This window comes from Corythoichthys intestinalis, chromosome 6 (genome assembly GCF_030265065.1).
Source record: "Corythoichthys intestinalis isolate RoL2023-P3 chromosome 6, ASM3026506v1, whole genome shotgun sequence".
NCBI classification, from domain to species: Eukaryota; Metazoa; Chordata; class Actinopteri; order Syngnathiformes; family Syngnathidae; genus Corythoichthys; species Corythoichthys intestinalis.
In genome coordinates this window covers 46,649,928-46,670,756 of record NC_080400.1, presented here as the reverse complement: position 1 = coordinate 46,670,756, position 20,829 = coordinate 46,649,928, and the positions used below count along the sequence as shown (strand labels likewise).

The window sequence follows — 20,829 nt, the reverse complement described above, 5'->3', positions numbered from 1 at the left end:
GCAACTTGATTTAAAAAAATATATATATATATTTTGTCCAAGTTTTCAACAGCTAATATATCACTCAATTTTCACATCAGAATTACCCTCCCAAAGCTTTTGTGGCGGTGAATAAGCCCTGTTTTACATTCAGTTGGACGCTGAATGTTATTCAAAGGTGCTAAATAAATAGGTTACATCATAAACATACATGTGAAACACGAAAATGGCTCAAATTAAAGTTCCCGTTAACAGTGAGAGAGCAGAGTGCAGTTGTTGTGTGCACCTAACATTGCAGGGTGGCTAAGAAGAACTTTTCTTCATGTCCGTCCATGATCAAACATAAATTAATATCCTTTTCTTTAAAGAAACTTTGTAGTGTTTACTTTGGAACCGCTGCATTCGCGGCCATGTTTAAGATTACGAACATTCACAGAAGCGCAAAGTTGCAATTTCTGATGGGGTCCAAAATTTGACAGAACACCGGTTATCTGTCTCTCGTTGTTTTTAGATTGAAATGTTACATAAAATAAAACAAGTGAAAGGCGATTTTTTTCTTTGTATGGACGCAGAAATGTCTTAATTCCTACTTTTTTGCCAAAAAAAAGGACAGTTGGCCGAAAATTGCCTGATCATTTGAATTCAAACTTACGGTACTGTGTATGGATACAACATGGCGGCCATCACAAGACAAAGAGCTTTTTAAGCTGAGAATTCTTGTAAATAAATGCGTACATCCCAGAATTTCTGTACATCCCAAAATTTCTATAAATAGGAACATAGAACAGTCTGGGATTGTTGGTTGAAAGCAAAAAAACGGGCAGTTATTATTTTACATAAATATTTCAAGCTAAAATTACACTATTGTGTATGGAATCCAACATGGTGGTCATCACAAAACAAAGCTTTTTAAGTATAAAGTGCATGCATGGGGCTCTTTTATATAATAATTACCTTGAATCCTCGACCAAATCACTCTTGAGATACTCCTGCCTGCTTTTATGCAGTAAAATATTTGTTTTGTTTCCACCTGAATTCGGCCTTTGAACGCAGCGTGTTTGAGTTTATCACAGTGAAAACCAACCATCCAACCAAGGCGTGGTGCAATGTTTGTAGGAGCTGTCTTGTCAACTGATGGTGAAGTCTATGCGTGTCTCTTCGCAGGAGATGCCATTTTCGAGGGTCCTTCACCAAACCAATGTTGTTTAACCAAACGCACACACTTACAGCTACTGGGGGCATGCCCCTTATCACATGCAACCTTCTCCCTTTAAGGTTCTCATACAGCTCTCACTTAACGCCGCCTTTTCAGACATTGCTCATTCAGACAGATACATTTTGGTGCTCAGTCCACACAATAGGCGCACCGTCCATTTTGGATAAAAATCTTTAGCTATTAGGTGCGCTTTATGGTCGGGAAAATACGGTAATTGTTTCATAGATACGTTTTTTTGTGCTCTTTATATTGTATCTTTTAACCTCCATCGTTCAATTTTTCTTTCCAGTTTCTTCTTTTGCTTGGCTGCTTTGCACTTTTCTGGTCGCTCTACTACATACTTGAGGCCACCTTAGGCCACCTGGATCTCACAGGCCTCCAATGCCTGTCTTGGAGGCAAACAGGTCACAGAGTCAGGAACGGTCGTCGAGCGAGAGGAGTTGAGGAGGCATTGGATGATGAGGATGAAGGGCATGAGGAGCAAGAATCTGGGCTGGAGCTGCGTGCAGTGCTGGACTCTGAAACCAAAGTCTTACTTATCAATGGAGAGAAGACATGATGGAGAGTTTAAAAAAAAAAAAAAGGACCAAAGTGCTCTTTGGTTGTCTCAGGCTTACACTCCCAACTTTTTTCATTCAGGTCACTGCAATTTGTTTTTTTATGTGGTGTTGACTGGTCAAGTGGTTAATTCTGAATTGAATTGGGGATGGAATTTGTTGTAGTGCATAGTATTGAAATGTAAGGACTTAAGTGAACTTTTCAAGTCTTGGTACAATTGTTTATTGAAGAACACTGGGCTACTGTTTGTGAGGAATGTATTGTAAGCACTTTATGAAAGCTTGAATCTGCCGTGATTAGGTGGGCTGTGCCTGTATGTGTGTGTGAGTGTGTGTGTGAGTGGGGGGGGGGGGTGTTGGGGGTCAACTAGGTCTTCCTCTGAAGTAGCTTCAATTTCCAATCCAATTATGATACGGATATATTTTAGGAATACAAGTGATTTTGAAAGCAGACACTTTTGAAATTATTCGAGAGGAGTTCTCCTTATGGGTTATCAACCAACTACTGAAAAAACTTGACGTGGATTCTTCCATTGTGGAGTAAAAGTATATTCTTATGGAAGTGTTACTTATAACATGCCTTATTCACTGTACAGAACTTGTGCTGCCTATTAAAGAGTGATAAGTGTTTTTATACAAAAAGGTTTTATATACTATAAGTTCTCTTTCTCCTGCTGTACAATTGAAGACAGGAGTTGTAAGTTGTGTTTTGCTGTGCAAGTCACATGATTTAGTGATGACAATAAAGGACTTGATGAAATATTTTCTCGTGGTTAATTCTGTGGTACTCTATTCAATCAATCAAAGCCCTGTTATTTTAAAAAAAATGTCAGTTTTCTACCCGTGACAAGAACAATGTCGATAATAAAACAATATATGGGTGGTGTAACTGGTATTACCAATTACTTTTTTGTGTTGCACAAATCACACGGTTTATGCACACATGTAGTTCCAAGTCTTTTAATATGAAAATGTACAAAACATCAGTGCTGATACAGCAGGCATAGATAGCTGGAGGTATGGAAACTTTTTTTTTTTTTGTAAAATGGTCAATTCCCTTTGCTGATATTTATTGCTCTAATAGTGTTGAAGGTAATGTGTTACTTCTTGCGATCAAACCAACAAGTTGGCTTATCACATAACCTGATTCCCCCCCTCCCCCCTCTCCTAAGCAATGCTTCAATTTTGTATTATGCATACAAGTCTTCATTAATTGAATGGGAGTGACAACAGTGCAGGCGAGGCTCTGTGAAAGTCAATGGAGTGTTTTTGTGTTAAAAGTTGAGACTTGGGGCCATTCATTAGAGAGTAGGTATTCTATGAAACAAGCGATTTCTAAATTAAAAAGAATTCCCAGAGAACCTTTTTACCAAGGTCAGTGTTTACAGGCCTTATGATGATGTAATGGGCAACAGACGTGTAATTTCTGTGTCTCGGGGATTTTTACAGGATTTGTCTCGGTCTTCCATAGCTCATCCCTTCTTGACTGGCTCCCTTGTTTGACCCCATCTGGAGTCCAATCACATTTTTGCCCGCCTTCATCTGATCATCTGAAAATTCTCGCTTGTTCTCCTGTGCTTTCCTGAAGGGCACGTGAACACACGCACAAGAAAAAAAAGACATTAGTATATCATGTTTGAGTGAAAAGGATTCAATTTACAACAGAACGCACTTGAAAAACCAGTTTGGATCACCCTGGTACGTGCCCTCATCCTTGGTGACGGCCAAGCTGCCAAGAGCTGACAGGGTCCTCTGCACTGCTGCCAGATCCTTACCTGCACACAAGTACACATTGAACTAGAAGCCAGACAGCCATATACATTGTAACAAGGTAGCATTATTATTATTATTATGTAGTATTCTAAGACATGTTCATCACAAAGACAAGATCTATGATAGACCGTATCATGATTTAGGCCTATTTGGAAACATTTATTGAAGAAGATGGATTTTATTTGTTGTTACATTTTTATTTATTCATTTACCAATGCACTTCTTGCAAAGTGTAGTCCCACAATGCGGAACATTTATGGCTTTGTGCAAACGAATAAATTTGTTCAAACAATTTAATGCAAATATACAAATCCCTGTTTTGTTTTTATATTTAGCAGAAAATTGTGTGACGGTATTTACAATATTTTCCAAAAGACAAAAGAGTCCAGCACCAACTACAGCTACAGCCTAGTCCAGAGGTCGGCAACCCAAAATGTTGAAAGAGCAATATTGGACCCAAAAAATTAAAAGCCTTAAATAAGCCTAATTTTGAAGGCAAAGCATGATGTATGTATCTGTATTAGCTATATTAGCCTACTATCAAAATGACTAAGTTGGCTAAAAATACAAAATGAGCATTCATGATTTAATATTTATTTTCCCTGCAGTGGATTCAATGCACTACGTGACAACTCTTTTTTGATGGCACCTCTGAAGTTTAACTTCATTACAATATTAATGAATTGTATCATTGCGTTTATGAAATTATAGAAATGCAATAAAGAAATCCGATTTTTGATGTCATTTTTATTTTGAGGTTTCGAGAAAAAAAAAAAAATGGAACGTGCATCACATGCCCCTTATCTGGGCATGTCTTTGATTTTCTTTATTATCTCTGGGGGGTTTTTTTTCAAGTCCGCAAATAGGTGTTTTGATATGTTGGGAATGTCTCCTTCATGTACTCACCATCTGTGAACGGTTTTCCATGCTTTGTTATCTCCCGGGTTGCCACAAAACGTGCAGCACTAGTGTGGTTTGGCGATGCAATCCACTTCTTAAATCTATTTTTGCGCTCCTCTAAGTTCTTCAGAAGTAATGGAATCACACTTTTTCTCCCACTCCCAACTGGGTACTCGGCTGCCGGTTTGTTTAAAATAGCCACCTGCCTGGCATACCGCCTTGCTGATAGAAACGTGTGTCGCAGGCTATGACGCAAATCTCCGTTGACAGAAATGTTAAAATTTAATATTTATTCTGCACATTTTTACAGCTTTGGAAAAGGTTAAGAATGTTTGTGTCATTTTTGTGCTCCTACAGAAACCATATCAAAACAAAAAATATATTTCCCTCAACCATCTTTTTCCTTTTTCAAACATTTTTGAAAATGCTCCAGGGAGCCACTAGGGCAGCGCTAAAGAGCCACATGCGGCTCTCAGAACACAGGTTGCCGACCCCCTGCCTAGTCCAACTGGGTAAGCGTCTAAACCACCAGTTTGCTAGTACAAACAACAACAATTAAAAGATGCACAACAATAGCCTTTTGTTAACGGTCACGGCAACAACAGAAAATTACTCCTCAGTGGCATCGGCGCCTTCATGTTGAGAGCATATCAGATGTTAAAGTAGAATAGCACTTTCCTCAGTACTTATCATTGTCTAACTGTATCTGCTCATAAAATAGCAATGACTCAAAGATCCACTGGAGTGTGTCGCTTTAAATTCCATTTCCAAAAATGATAACAAATAAATGTCCTGCAGGACGAGGCAGGGCGTATGGCTACCCTACCTCTGCATATATTTCAGAATTTCATCTCTCATTTTTCATCAATATTAAGAGTGAATATGGGTATGTTTTGTTTTTGTGGCCGTGGCGCAGTAGGTAGCCCGTGTTGTCCCGAGACTGATGGATCAGCAGTTCGATTCCCGGCTACGACTGCCCACTCTCAAAGTGCTCTTGGGCAATGCACTGAACCCTAATTTGCCCCTAATGGGTTGGCAGCGCCTTGCATGGCAGCAGCACCACTGGTGTGTGAATGTGTGCGTGAAAGGGTAAATGTGTGCTAATGTAAAGCGCTTTGGGAATTGTAACACTGTAGATACAATGGGGCAAATAAGTATTTAGTTTAAGTTTAACCATGTCTCTCCTCAAGTTACTACTACAGCTAACAAAAGAAATACTAGCTAACTAAGCTAACTAACACGCACAGTATTGTTGTGTGGTTTACTGCCAATAAAAAACATTTTATGTTTTCATCTACAATATTATGTACAAAATATTAAAATATACACTACAGAATGCATTAATTCTACCTTGGGTTATTTTTCTAAACCCAGAGCACTGTAGGTGTTAATAGCTCATGGATTAAGGGAAGCAATGGCTACATTATTTTTGCTCACTGTTGATTACGACAGTAGCAACCGCAAGCAGCAATGTTTCTGTACCTTCCCAGAGGTCCACAGTTTGGAACATGTCAGTCTTTGTGACACCATATTTCTCAGCAGCACTGAGGAACTGAGAGATCTGCTCCATCTGTTTGAAGGCCATGGTTGAGGTCTGGATCTTCTTCACAGGTTTGTCTCCAGTAAAAAGACTGTTTATTAGTTCACTCAGGACCTGAACCAGACAAAAGTTGTGATGCGCAACAGAGGCAAAATAAGCAAAGAAAAAAGTTAACTTTTCTCATTCCACCAAATCCATCCGTACTGTAAATTAAATGCACTCACACATCCGTCTTTCAGCCAGGCCTGGAATCCAGTTTTGCCTGACTCTGGCCTTCCAACGCCAGAGCCACACTGGCGGCTGATCCACTCCACCAGAATCTGCTCCAATTCCTGGTCATACTTGCTCTCGATCTTATCCTGAACCTGTCGGCTCATGCCGTAGGATGGGCCTTTGTTTGCCATGCCAGCTCCCTAGTGAAGTGGAACAAGTGAATGTGATTTTGAAATAGGACCAAATGTTTAAACACATGTACAAATAATGTATTTTCTGTATTTTGGTGAGTAACCGTGCCTTGACCAGTGTGCTCAACATTGCAAACAAGCGAAATTTCCCTTTTTCACATTACACGACTTCAAATTATTTGGTGAAAAACTTATTTATGGTGCGTTCAATTTGGGCAATGGAAAATAAAAGCAAACACAGATATGATTCTATTAAAACTGAATTTTAAAAGCTCAAACATGCACAATGTGGCAATACCCATTAGCATTTAATACTGTAAATGTCAATAAATTATAATACAAAGTACATCCATTTAAACGTCTTTAACATGCATGTCATAAGCGTGTAATGAAGCAAGGATGCTCAGCTGCTAAGGTGGATCTCCTGGTTCCCAGGAGAGTGACAATAACAGCATAGAGAGTCCCTACTGCACTCCATTTAGGCATCTTCGGCATCATGGTGTACATAGGGAGCTCTAAATCAGCCATCACTGCATGTTTCTCCTATGTCGTAACATACTTGTTGCTCTCTGCCAACATACACATTTATGCTTGCCAGCGTTTTTCATTGCTCCTGTATTGCTTTTTGTGCAAAAACCATATTAAGGTACTGTCTAGACCACCAAACCTTTGCTGCCATCTTGCTGTCAGGTCACTTCACCTTCCTGTTCCTGGGAAGGTTTAAATTCAAATAGTAAGGGTTAAAGAAGCAAAGATTAACATGGGAAGGGTGATGCTGCCTCGTTACTTATACTGTATGTAGTGGTGAAAAATGCTTTAGACTTCTGTTGACTCAAGGGTTTTTGAAAACCCCTGTTCATAGGCGGAGTTTTACTTTTGGGGCAGGGGAGGCACAACATGTTGATGACCCCGAAATGCAGTGTCAGCAATAAAATTAACTTACAACAATATTTATAATAATAAGTTGAAAATGAGTGTTTTTTTTTTGTTTCCCATTCCCATTTTTGTTTCAATCTTGAGGGGAAATCAGGTTGCTTAGGCTATAAGATTGTCATCCATTGAATATGTTACACCCACCGGTGTCGTGCCAATGTAGTTACCCCAGTCAAGTTACCCCAGTCCAATACAATTTTTGACGGTGTAACTACATTGGCAAGACACCTGTGGAGGCTCTTTTGTACAATTAGCGTCTTTAGTGGGGCAAATTGAACTCCTCTCACGATTTGACGGTGGTCTCTAGCGTTTCATGGTCCACATTTTCAATCTTTGGTTCTTGCTCAGTAGTTGTTGTCCCTTTTGAAAGCTTAGGTTTGAAAAAAATTACGTGTATCCATCTTGCCTCTTCGGTCTTCAGGTGGTTTTGGCTAAGCAAAGCAAATGACCGTCTAAGGCACAGGTGTCAAACCAGAAAGGGCCAAGTGGGTGCTGGATTTTGTTCCAACCGATAACGCACAGAGTTTAACCAATGAACTTCCTGCTGAAACAAGCAGCACCTGACAAAGTTTAACTGATTACACATGTAAAAGATCTAATTGGTGAAAAGGTGTCCTCTTCATTGGTTGGAAAGCAAACCTGCACCCACTTGGCCCTTTCTGGAATCGGTTTGACACCTGTGGTCTAAGGTGTAGTCACATGATCTGTTCAAAAATATTTTGGCCCATTATAAAAATATCTTTTTTTTTTGTCCATTTCATTCATTTTTGTTGTTTGTTTTATTGCTTTACAACTTGTATTGACAATATTTTACTGGAAAATTATTAATTTTAAAATCATGTACTGAATAGGAAAGTCAATTACATGCAATGACACTTTTCGGCCACCGGGGGGGGCCTGGCCCCCCTGACCTCCCCCTTAACATCTGCTTATGCCCCTGTTCCACTCTTTGAATGTAATGTGTTTTCGGTATTCTCTTATGTTTGTTTGTTTTGTCGGGGAAAAGTATTGTACAAAACCTCAGCACTTCTTAAATGGTTTTGATTTTGAGATTTAAGATTTATTGGGGGGGGGTGACACATATCACCCCATTGAATAACTTACCGTAGCATAAAGTTCATAAACTGAACATAACTGGAGGTTAAAATATGTTTTTGTCATTTATGTAAGAGTTAGATACATCATGGTTTGTTGATTTGTACGTCTGGAAAGAATATTGCTATGTTTGTGATGGAGTACAAAAAACGTTCTTCAATGAGGTCTGGCTACATCCCCAAATACTAGACATATCGTAGAAAGCATATCAATCCCACATCAATGGAATGTGGTGCAGTTTTATTAAGTGTTTTAAAGGTTCTGCTTATAATTCACAATCTGCTACATCCCACGGCTGGGACTTGTGCCACTTCTATTCGTTATTTTCCTTCCAATCCAGCTGCGTTTCCTGCAGTGGTTAGTTGTTGCCATGTTCCCGTCTGCCTACAGCCAGCACAGGAAACCAGCTTTTGCAGCTGTGGAAACTGTGGCACTCTGTGGGGACATAACGTCATGCAGCCCAAGCACCACAGTTAATCAACTCCTGATGATCTGATATGATACTGTATGTACAGCGTGTGTTTAACAGAAGTCGTAATGACCGTCTAAATGTGGACATGGAAAATTGTGGGTGTTGGCTATCCTCTTTACTCCTTAGAAGTGTGGAAAAAAACTTGACGTAATGCGTTTTCTTGATTAACTTTTAAGGATATTCATAGTCATTTTCACAATCATTGCCAGTTGTTAGCAAAGTGGTGTGCTGTTGAGTCAATCTAATTCTTGGACAGTTTTATTTGAAAAGCTAGGTTGTAGATACTGTTTTATTTGAAGTTAAATTCCCAGTCATTGAAACCATACACATCTGCATGTTTAGTCAGGTCATTGCGTTGACACCGTTAACACCTAAATGCTACATTGCTTGGAAAAGAGAAAATGTGCAAGACGTGAATAGTATGCCTACTCAGGGTTTAATAATACGGACAGTTAAGTAAATAGCACCGTTGTACAGCTGCATCATTATAGTAAGTATTTGATAGAGAATTGCAGCCTCCTTGGGTGCGATCCTCTGAAATTGGATAACATGTGGAGTAATAAATTCAAAGTATACTCACTGTGAGGGAATAAATCGGTTCTCTTCTGGCTGAACGTGCAGCTGATAGTGGATATTTTGTTTGAGGAGATCTTCCTCCTTAAAAATGCTGGCTTAAAAGGGGCAGACGATTTAATGACAGTAACATTTGAGAGGTGGGTGTGGTGGACGGAGGGCGTATCAAGGGGAAATAGGAGGGCTCAATTGGAAGAGAAAAAAGGAAAGTTAATCCTAAAAAGGGCATGGCCTTTAGCAGCTCCCTGCCACTGCTTCCCACTCCATCAGCACAGTTAAAAAGCCCAGCCTTATTTGGGTAGAGCTCCTCTACACAGGCAGAAGCCACGGACTCCCAGTTTGCTCAGCTGGAATTCTCCACATACTTTCACCGCATCCCTCATTTTATTGAGAGGGTGTCCTAAGCGACTTGGTGGAAAAAAGTAGTACAGTAAATATGTATTGGAAATTTAAATGCAGAATGAAACTGAAGCACCTTTTTTTTTTATTCTTGTGTTGGAATAAAATTATCAAAGACAAAATTGAGTGTGTGTGCTCAAAAGCTATAATGCTGTTTCCATTTCCATTCCATTGCAGGGATGTCGTTGCAAAAAAAAAAACAAAGAATAAAGAATAAAGAGGAAGTTGAGTCTACCACGGTGGACTAAACATTACATATCAAATCCATCCTGAACTGAGCACCTACCTGTCATACACGGGGGCAATAAAGACAAACAACCATTCACATTTACACTGTCAGGAAATTCAATGTCTTAAGTAAACCTCAGGTAATGTTTAGGAATGCAAAGCTGGAGAACAAAACGTTACGACTTTTTTATTTTTGTTTGTGGATTTTTATGTATTATTATTTCTAAATTAGACTGTGACATAACCAAAAAAAGGGGGGAAAACAAAGCACTGTAATAACTTTCCCGATCCACAGTTACAAATAGCAAATGTAGGGAAAAAAAATACTGTTCTATTACGAAACTAGCCACAAAATTGATGATAACCAATGCAGAGACAATTATGTAATATGATGAGAAAATAATTAGCACTCAGCACTGAACATATTAGGTAAAGAACTAGAAGTGTAACTGCCTCGCACTCAACCTGCATGCCTATAGTACGTAAACAAACTCAGTGCAGCTCAGTTTCTGGCAAGCGGATGTCACGGCTTGTGTGCATAAGACAAAGACAAAGCAATAACTAATGCCATTATAGATTTTTCTTTTGTAATAATTCAAAATGTTTAAACTGCCTGCATCCCTTTTTTTCTAAAAGACAAATTATTGATGTTGCAGTTGCCTAAAAACAACAGATTTAAGATGTTGTTTCATTTAAGTCAGTTAATCTAAAGTCAGTTAATCTAAATAAATCTATCCCTGTTTTTACAAAACTTAAATCGTGTTCATGTGTGTAGATCGCTAGACACAAACCTACTGTAAGTGATAGACTGTAAACGCTAATATACAACTTAAAAATGATGAGTGAACCAAATTCAATTTTTATCAACCTGTTGTGAACACAATAGTAATTTGGGGCTTGAGCACATGCATAACTTGATTATCTCAGTTAAGTCAAATTAGAAAAATAAGTTTCTGTACCCAGTGCACTTACAGTGCCTTGCAAAAGTATTCGGCCCCCTTGAACCTTGCAACCTTTCGCCACATTTCAGGCTTCAAACATAAAAATATAAAATTTTAATGTTTTGTCAACAATCAACAACAAGTGGGACACAATCGTGAAGTGGAACAAAATTTATTGGATAATTTAAATTTAACAAATAAAAAACTGAAAAGTGGGGCGTGCAATATTATTTGGCCCCCTTGCGTTAATACTTTGTAGCGCCACCTTTTGCTCCAATTACAGCTGCAAGTCGCTTGGGGTATGTTTCTATCAGTTTTGCACATCGAGAGACTGACATTCTTGCCCATTCTTCCTTGCAAAACAGCTCGAGCTCAGTGAGGTTGGATGGAGAGTGTTTGTGAACAGCAGTCTTCAGCTCTTTCCACAGATTCTCGATTGGATTCAGGTCTGGACTTTGACTTGGCCATTCTAACACCTGGATACCTTTATTTTTGAACCATTCCATTGTAGATTTGGCTTTATGTTTTGGATCATTGTCCTGTTGGAAGATAAATCTCCGTCCCAGTCTCAGGTCTTGTGCAGATACCAACAGGTTTTCTTTCAGAATATTCCTGTATTTGGCTGCATCCATCTTCCCGTCAATTTTAACCATCTTCCGTGTCCCTGCTGAAGAAAAGCAGGCCCAAACCATGATGCTGCCACCACCATGTTTGACAGTGGGGATGGTGTGTTCGGGGTGATGAGCTGTGTTGCTTTTACGCCAAACATATCGTTTTGCATTGTGGCCAAAAAGTTCAATTTTAGTTTCATCTGACCAGAGCACCTACTTCCACATGTTTGGTGTGTCTCCCAGGTGGCTTGTGGCAAACTTTAAACGAGACTTTTTATGGATATCTTTGAGAAATGGCTTTCTTCTTGCCACTCTTCCATAAAGGCCAGATTTGTGCAGTGTACGGCTGATTGTTGTCCTATGGACAGACTCTCCCACCTCAGCTGTAGATCTCTGCAGTTCATCCAGAGTGATCATGGGCCTCTTGGCTGCATCTCTGATCAGTTTTCTCCTTGTTTGAGAAGAAAGTTTGGAAGGACGGCTGGGTCTTGGTAGATTTGCAGTGGTCTGGTGCTCCTTCCATTTCAATATGATGGCTTTGCACAGTGCTCCTTGAGATGTTTAAAGCTTGGGAAATATTTTTGTATCCAAATCCGGCTTTAAACTTCTCCACAACAGTATCTCGGACCTGCCTGGTGTGTTCCTTGGTTTTCATAATGCTCTCTGCACTTTAAACAGAACCCTGAGACTATCACAGAGCAGGTGCATTTATACGGAGACTTGATTACACACAGGTGGATTCTATTTATCATCATCGATCATTTAGGACAACATTGGATCATTCAGAGATCCTCACTGAACTTCTGGAGTGAGTTTGCTGCACTGAAAGTAAAGGGGCCGAATAATATTGCACGCCCCACTTTTCAGTTTTTTATTTGTTAAAAAAGTTTAAATTATCCAATAAATGTTGTTCCACTTCACGATTGTGTCCCACTTTTTGTTGATTCTTGACAAAAAAATTAAATTTCATATCTTTATGTTTGAAGCCTGAAATGTGGCGAAAGGTTGCAAGATTCAAGGGGGCCGAATACTTTTGCAAGGCACTGTATCTGACACCAAAACATTCCTACTCATGCCCACGGTGAACCACGCCGTCAACCAAAGCTCTCTTCATCACCTTTGCTACTTTACTTCATGTTGATTTGGTAAGTAAATATTTAATTTTTTTTAGAAACTGTCAAGGCAACGCAACAGTTTATAAAAGAGTAAAACATTGTAGAGACTTATTGATCTGTTCCGCCGCAATGGATAATGGATAGTTGTGGCACCCACAACTTAAAGGGTACCACGGAGAGAAAGACATGTAGTTCTTAAAAGATAAATGTTAGTACGAGTTATAATAATTTAAATATACCCCCTCTTAATTTTCATTTGAATAAAATTTGTAAAATTTGAAATAAGAAAAATAAACTCGTAACTGGCCATTGTTGTTGACGTCGCAAGGCGGTGACGTCACATGGGCTCCCTGCCGTATTTCCACAGTGTCACTCTTTAACTATGTAAGGTAGTGATTTAAATACAGTACAAATTAAATTAATTCGAAATCAAGCCAATGAGTGCGTTTTGTCCCTCGACTGACACCGTAGTTTCCTGTTTACTGCAGGTCTATTGTACTTTTCGTTCATTTGAGTGTTGTCTTCACAACGTACAAGACTCCTGATAATGGCTCCCAGCATCATAGTTTGTATATTGTGACTAAATATTGCCATCCAGTGTATTTGTTGAGCTAAACAAGTTGCTAAAATGTTTAAATACAGTTTGTCCAAAGTCTAAGTTTTATGTGTATTTTGTATATCTATTTTGATTGTGAATGCCAGTTCTCTTTGCATTTTTAACTGTGAGAAAATAGGGCCTCATTAATACAGATTGAATCGCTTTTCTTTTTGTGAACAATATTTTTTTGAGAGATATGTAATGTTTGTTGTATTTTCACAATACATGATACTTATTTTTGTTGTGAAGGAGTTGCTGAAGCTTATACCAATAAACGGCGTGGTCCGATGAACGCGTGTGTCCACTTGCCTTTCTGTGCCTCATAGATCTCAATGTGCAAAATATGGTGTCATTATAATCTGTTGGGCATTTATTCATTCATTCTTGTTCCTTGTCGATTATTCACCGGGAAGCAACCGGCATGTTGATCAACAATCTGGGAATCTGCTATTACGTGATAAAAATAAGGTAAGACGTCATTAGACGCCATTAGACGTCTTGGTAGAGGCAAGATTAAAACCATTTTAAGCCTTAGTTATGCTGCTGTGTTGCGCTGACGGCGTAGCGACGATGTAGACCCTACGGCATCAATGAGCATTAGGTAGTTCTGCGGCAAGGGAACGTGTTGCTCTGTAATTCACCGCATAGCCTATAGAGGGGTGTGGTGTTGTGTTTGTACAGTTTTGGAGGACTCATGTCGACTTCTAGTTTTCTTCCGGTTACACAACCATGTCAACCGAGCAGGATCGCTTGAATCTTCACCTCATCAACATTGAACAACAAATGTTGATCACATAAATGTTAAAGCGCAGGCGACGCAGAAGTGTTGCGAAGGTGGTCTGTCCGACTGTTGATGCCGCACAGAGACTGGCAGTCACATTACGAATTTTACCATCGGATGGATGCCAGCAAGCTGCATTGTCCAGCGTTTTGTCCAATTTCTTTGCCGTGTCCCACGACCAGCCAGTGGGAAGTCATAGATTTCTGGCAGCTATGGAACTTCCCAAACTGCGTTGGAAGCCTTGGTGCTAAACACGTTATCATAAAAGCACTGAGGCATTCTCAATCACTGATGATGTACCAAATCTGTGAACTGTCTGTTGAAAATCAAGCATCAAAACAACTCTTTTGACACCAAACCTGTGCTTTATTCTTCATATACTTGAAGTGTAAAATGTAAATAAGTCACAGACTCACAGCAAACATATGTACACAATAAATGATAAAGTGCACCAACCAAAAATACGACATATAGTGATAAAAAGCAGGCAGTTTTTGGCCGACTTTGTTACCGCTTCTGAGCACACACACGTACTTACTTGTCTTGGAGGTTCTTCCAGTTTTTTATGCAATTGCTGACCTCCACTCAAGCCCTGTATTTTCAGCAATCTCCTTCCACGAATTGCTTGCCATTTGGCAATCTTTATAATGTCTTGACGAGACATTGTAGAGGTTGTCGTACTTGCGGACGTCTGTGATGATACTCTCGTCAGCGTGGTCCATTTTTGCGTGTAGCTCAAAAACGTTTGAAAATGGCAGTGATTTCGCACTGAATTGGAAACAACAGTCTGAGCGGACCAAACTCAGTCCATTTGCGTCACGTCACCACGCGTTGACGTGACGCCTTGTCAGGATTCTGTGGAGGCGCACGTCAGGCTATGGTGGAGGGTCGTGAATCGGGTCTGCTTTGACAGCGTAGTTCTACCGCAGAAGCATAACTCAGGTTTTACTGTTAGATGTAGATTAAAATTGCAAATCAACATTACATTAAAAAAATAACAATGAATAATGTTTTCATACTTGCAGTACTTTTAACACCCTACTTTTATATATTTAAAAAATCTTTATTAGTGTCCCATTATTTAGTTGTTTTTTTTCTCCTTCAACAAAAGTGTCTTAGCAGACTTTGGACAAATGACAAACCACAGCGTTGTCACGGGACGGGGACATGGAGGACCCAAATGCAAGGAAAACAAGGAGGCAAAAACGCAAAGGCAAGGCAGGGTGGTGGAAAACTAAAAAAAATACTGTAATGATAATTAACACAAAAAAAAACAAAGTACTAACAAAAGGCTGGGGATCAAAAGGCAAGGTTCAAACAAAACTCAGTGGTACTGACAACAACAACAACAAAAAAACAGCAATCATAACTTACTTGGGCAAGAATCAACTCTAGGGCTTGTACCCAGTTAGACACTCAGAAATACAATGACCCAACAAGTACAGACAGCACATGGGGAACCTAAATACAGACATGGGGTAATGAGACAATGAGACATAGGTGGTTGATAGAAGAGGCAGCGAATTGGTCAGGACACAAGAAGCAGGCCACAACAGGTAAAATCAATGGGTAATCACATGGACAAGAAACACAAGGGCACAAACTGAACAGAACTTAATTCAAGCCATGACAAGCGTGGCCTGTCAATCACCGGACACAAAGACAACCATTCACACAATCACTAAGTGGGAATTCAAAGCAAATTGCCAGTTCCAGTTTGTAAGTCAAGTAAATATAACACTCTTGAGTCAGTTAGACATAGACACTTCATTTCATAATATTTTTTTTCAATTCATCTTCTATTCCGCATATCCTCACGAGGGTCACGGAGGTGCTGGAGCCTATCCCAGCGAAGTATACCTACTATTTACACCCTGCTAACACCCTTCTACTTACACTCTGAATTGGTTGCCAGCCAATCGCAGAACATTGAAATCACCCCCACACACACACACACACACACACACACAAACGCAATAAAACAACAGTGACAGATAAAACAGAGGAAAATTATAGGAAAAGGTTAAACGGAGTTTTGAACGATTGGGTCTTGAGTGTGGATTTGAAAAATGGGAGAGAATTTACATTTCTGAGGTCTGGCAGGATGTTATATAAAACTCACATTTAGTGCTAAAATGTGATATATTATGTTCATTTATTACACAAATGTCAATTTTGCAAGCATTTCCAGCAAAAAACAAATTCCCACATACAAAATACACGGTTGACCCAGTTTTCTCAAGGAGGCAACTTTACTTTTTTTCATTTTGAGCATGAAAATAATCTCAAAGAGAAGCATAGACAATGTAACCAGTAAAGGTATTCAGCTCGAGATGTTTACAGAGTTTTCTTCCAGATTCCAATTCCATATAGACCTGATCGCCTCTCTGCATCTCCACAGTTAGAGTCTATGAGGCACATAACACAAAACAAGCTGAATAATTCATCAGCTCCCCCAACCCTCATTTCAGATCAATTTCAGTAATTACCTGGGTACCACTGTCTTCACCATCCTCTCGATTGTCCTCCCAAATGCTTGTCATCACCTCTCCATTCTTCATCATCTGGACCTAGAAGAAAACACCAACAAGAAAAAAACAATGGTTTCCAATTGTCAACCAATTAAATTCTTTCAGTAATAGGATATTTATCTTTACTTTGTGGTAGAGCCGTTGGTATGCCTCTACATATGAGTAGGCCGTGTAGGAGAAGACATAAACTCCAGCATGTGGTGCAGTAAATACACCTGCAAAAGATAAAAAGTTAAATCAAGGACAGCAAGAACATTGGGAATAAATAATTTTTGAAAGATGTATTCCCCACCTAGGGAAGGGTTGTATCCATTGCCATCATTCAAAGTGACCCTAGTGTAAGCTATTGGTGCATTGGTATTGAAAGGTCCGAAGCACCTCATAGCAGAACCAGTGAAAAGTGTTGGGTCCATATTTGCTTTGAAGGCGACCTTAATGCCAGCTGAGAGGAGGAACATGTGTTAACCTTCTGTGCCATAACCAGATCAATAAAGGTTTTGGTACATTTGATCCGAAATGCTTACTGCTTAACACGCCCACTTCATTCTTCAACATATTGATGCCATCCCACAAAGAAGTCATCCTCTCATAATTGTCATCCTCTACTTGGAACATTTCGTTGGCTGCACAACAGCACCCGCGCTGATGATTTAAAGCACAGTCGCAATCCCACTTGTCACAAATGACAGTTTCTTTCAGGCTGACTGAGATGGGATGGAAAGAAGGGCAGAAGGTTAAAGGCTTGTTATTTGAAAGCACTTAAGCACTGCATTTTCAATCTTAGGCCACAAAATTTGGGACAATTAAAGGCTTATACATGCTATTTGCCAAGCAGTAACAAAACAAAAGCTTCCATAGGGATAACAATGCACATTTGTTAAACTTAACGAAGCATTCATAATTGTGGTTATGGTTTGCAGTGGCAAAAAACGATACTGTGACGTACTGAGATTGTCTAGTTTTGCTCTCAGGTCAACTCTACTGCATAGCAGACACGACACAATAATCAACGTATTGTCAAAGAAATACAATTAATTAAATATTTAATTTGTAAGTATAAAGTGTAAGCAACATTATGTCATTGTTTTGCAAATGGGTTATACCAACTATTTATATAAATAATATAGCAATAAATCACTGATTATTAAATAATTAATTACAGCGTAAATACATCATTGAGAAACACTGTTCTATTTACAAATATTTACATTTACATCATGATGTTTGGCAAGCCCTCTTTGCTATTTTTGGCTCTTTGAAAACTCTGACCAAACACAAAATCAAAAAAGGTAATGGTATAGTGCTCATGTCTCATCAAAAATACATTAACATTTGCATTAAAAATAACCATAAAAAGCATGAATTATCTCCGACCAGAAAATTGCACTTTCTTCTGGTGTTTGAGTAGAGTAAAAATCAGCGCAGATTATTATTATTTTATTTATATTGCCCGGCTGAAAAATTGCGTGTCTATAGGGGTTAAATTTTGCACTGGGAACATATTAACAAAGCAATGTAAACTTGAAGAAAAAAAAATTAAATTCTATCATTTAGATTCCATCCTGTTAGGCTTACAGGGTGCAATAATACCATCCAATACACGTTTCTGAGGGTTTTACATATCCTTTGGCTGATCTCTATAAATAAAACTTTCAAAAATGTATTTTTTCTCTTTCAAAATTATAACCCCGAAAATTCCCAATAGTCTGGAATGACCAATAAATGAATGATACTGTACAACATGCAGTGTGTCTGCATAATTTACCCGCAATATCTTTCAGCATTTGGTTGATTGACTGGGTCGCAACACAGCCATGGAAACAGAGCGACCCCAACAGAATCAAAGCTAGGACCATCTGAAATCAAATGATCCCTCGGTAAGAGAAAAATAGTGAATATAACATCGCAGACCAAAATTTCTCTGCCCCAACCCTAAAAAGTGCAATAACAATTGATCATACACTTGTAATTGTGACACATTTTTTTCATATTGTCAAATGCAAGTAAATAACTTTACTCATGACTTCTACTTATTGTTGCAATTGCAAAACATTTGAGTTGGAAAAGAACCTTTTTCACCAGCATTGTCTAAGTAGCAATACACATCAAGTACATATACTAATGCCAGTCGACACAAACAGTTAACTTACTGTTGTTGATCCTCCTGTTTTTTCACCGAACTGGTCTGCAAGTGTTTGAAACTGTCTTTTGTGCAACAACATCCAAGTGACTGTTTCCTTTTGAGGAGGTTAGTGAGCCAATCAAGCACCACCTCTTAATATTACAGAACATGTCACCTGTGTTGACATAAAAAAGGATTCTCCACTTCTTCAATACATTTCCCTCTGTCAGAGATCACGATGAATGGTTTTACTTTACAATTGAATGAAAGGGTGATCGTCAATTAGCCAACCTACCATTATTAGGAGGGGGTGCGGTTCTAACCTTACCAGAGAACTGATCTAACATACAAATATATGGCCCAATTCTCACACTGAAATGAGGTCAGTCTTACAACATGACAAAACGACTATAATACAACAATACTGTGCGTATAGATGTACACCGTAAGTTGCTGACATCATGATGTCTTGTTTTTTATGGGTCAATAGTTTGTTACTCTCTTTTAGGGTCAAACTTTGTTAAAGGGTTATTAGACAGTAATGACCCTGTTTTTGGAGCACGGAGTTTGTGGTAAATGAGTTCATGGGGATCAGATGGCTCAACACCAGTGGTTCTTAACCTTGCTGAAGGTATTGAAACGTATGCTTCACATGTGGATTCATCGAACCCTTAAGAATTAGATTTTTTTTTTTTTACTCAAATTCTAAACCAATATATCTAAGCTAGCAAGCTATTAATTTGGCAAATTCCCGTTCAAAAATTCTACTCATTTTGACGACATGTTTTATAAGCAGGTCAAAATTTTAGAACACGGTGCCCATTGGTCTGTTGTATATCCTCATACTAAGTGCGAGTCAACCTTCCACTTAGCAAACCAGTTCCTCCTCCCATTAGATCAAGGACTAGCAGTTATAAGAAATGGATTAAGCCTGTAAATTGGGAACAAACCAGTCCAAAACCTGGTTTAAAAAGTCCCTTTGCTTAGATTTATTTAGAGTACAAAAATAGGACTCTGTGTTTCTTTACCTTCGCTGAACCCCTTAGAATGACACACCAAACCCCTGGGGTTCAATAGAACCCAGGTTAAGAACCACTGCTCTAGACAATGCATCTTCAATTTTGTTCACTACCCGTCCATCCATCCGTCCATCCCTCCCTCCATCCATCCATCCATCCATCCATCCATCCATCCATCCATCCATCCATCCATCCATCCATCCATCCATCCATCCATCCATCCATCCATCCATCCATCCATCCATCCATCCATCCATCCATCCATCCATCCATCCATCCATCCATCAGTGTTGTGTTGCAACTTAGAATTCCGGTCTCGAGACCACATTTTGAGTGTATTGGGCATGTCGTGTTCTCGGACTGTATGTTGGGGCAGACTCAGTATTTTCTGCCAAACCCTGTCAGGACCATTAATGGTATGTTATTCTTCAACTTCAATAATCTGATATAAAGGAAATGCAAGCAATCAACAAATATCTTCACTTCTTGTATTACTAATGATGTGTTTGGTTTTCAGAGGTGTCCTTGGTCATCAGGATGGCGTATAAAGGTGAACGAAGATAGGCATCTATCCGATACCAAGATTGACATCCCCTTAAGGCTGAGTTATGCTTATGCGGCAGACCTACACCGTCAAGGCAGACCCGATTTACGAGCCTCCGCCGTAGCCTCACGTGCACCTCCACAAAATCCTGACTAGGCGTCACGTCAACACGCGGTGACGAGATGCAAATGGACTGTGATTGGTCCGCTCAGACTGTTGTTTCTAGTTCAGCGCGAAATCACCGCCATTTTCAAACGTTGTTGTGCTACACACAAAAATGGACCAAGCCGACAAGAGTATCATCACAGACGTCCGCAAGTACGACAACCTCTACAATGTCGCGTCAAGACATTATAAAGATTGCCAAATGGCAAGCAATTTGTGGAGGGAGATTGCTGAAAATACAGGGCTGGAGGTCAGCGAATGCATAAAATAATGGAAGAACCTTCGAGACAAGTATGTGTGTGTTCGGAAGTGAATGGCCACACGAAGCGGTGA

General features: G+C 39.3%; 3 protein-coding genes across 4 annotated transcripts in view; 1 reads left to right on the top strand and 2 right to left on the bottom strand.

Annotated features, from left to right (window-relative positions):
* pcsk7 (proprotein convertase subtilisin/kexin type 7) overlaps positions 1 to 3,339 on the top strand; it is a 38,929-nt gene extending 35,590 nt beyond the window's left edge. The window contains exon 17 of the mRNA XM_057838370.1: positions 1,485 to 3,339. Within this exon, the coding sequence (XP_057694353.1) occupies positions 1,485 to 1,754 (270 nt within the window). The 3' untranslated portion in view covers positions 1,755 to 3,339. The remainder of the gene's footprint in view (positions 1 to 1,484) is intronic.
* On the bottom strand, positions 2,697 to 9,610 carry tagln (transgelin). Of its 2 annotated transcripts, XM_057838377.1 has the most exons (6): positions 9,450 to 9,569; positions 7,037 to 7,079; positions 6,190 to 6,378; positions 5,908 to 6,079; positions 3,425 to 3,527; positions 2,697 to 3,334 (listed from the first exon to the last, which is right to left on the bottom strand). In XM_057838377.1, the coding sequence occupies exons 2-6, from the start codon at positions 7,046 to 7,048 to the stop codon at positions 3,196 to 3,198; spliced, it is 615 nt and encodes a 204-aa protein (XP_057694360.1). In that variant the 5' UTR covers positions 7,049 to 7,079; positions 9,450 to 9,569; the 3' UTR covers positions 2,697 to 3,195. The 2 variants fall into 2 exon arrangements, with proteins under 2 accessions (XP_057694360.1, XP_057694361.1); XM_057838378.1 differs by lacking the exon at positions 7,037 to 7,079 and having other exon boundaries at positions 9,450 to 9,610.
* Positions 9,611 to 16,400: 6,790 nt separating this feature from the next.
* Positions 16,401 to 18,667, bottom strand: cbln18 (cerebellin 18). Its single transcript, XM_057838166.1, has 6 exons — positions 18,664 to 18,667; positions 17,171 to 17,350; positions 16,939 to 17,088; positions 16,773 to 16,861; positions 16,605 to 16,685; positions 16,401 to 16,523 (listed from the first exon to the last, which is right to left on the bottom strand). The coding sequence occupies exons 1-6, from the start codon at positions 18,665 to 18,667 to the stop codon at positions 16,401 to 16,403; spliced, it is 627 nt and encodes a 208-aa protein (XP_057694149.1).
* Between the last annotated feature and the right edge of the window lie 2,162 nt (positions 18,668 to 20,829).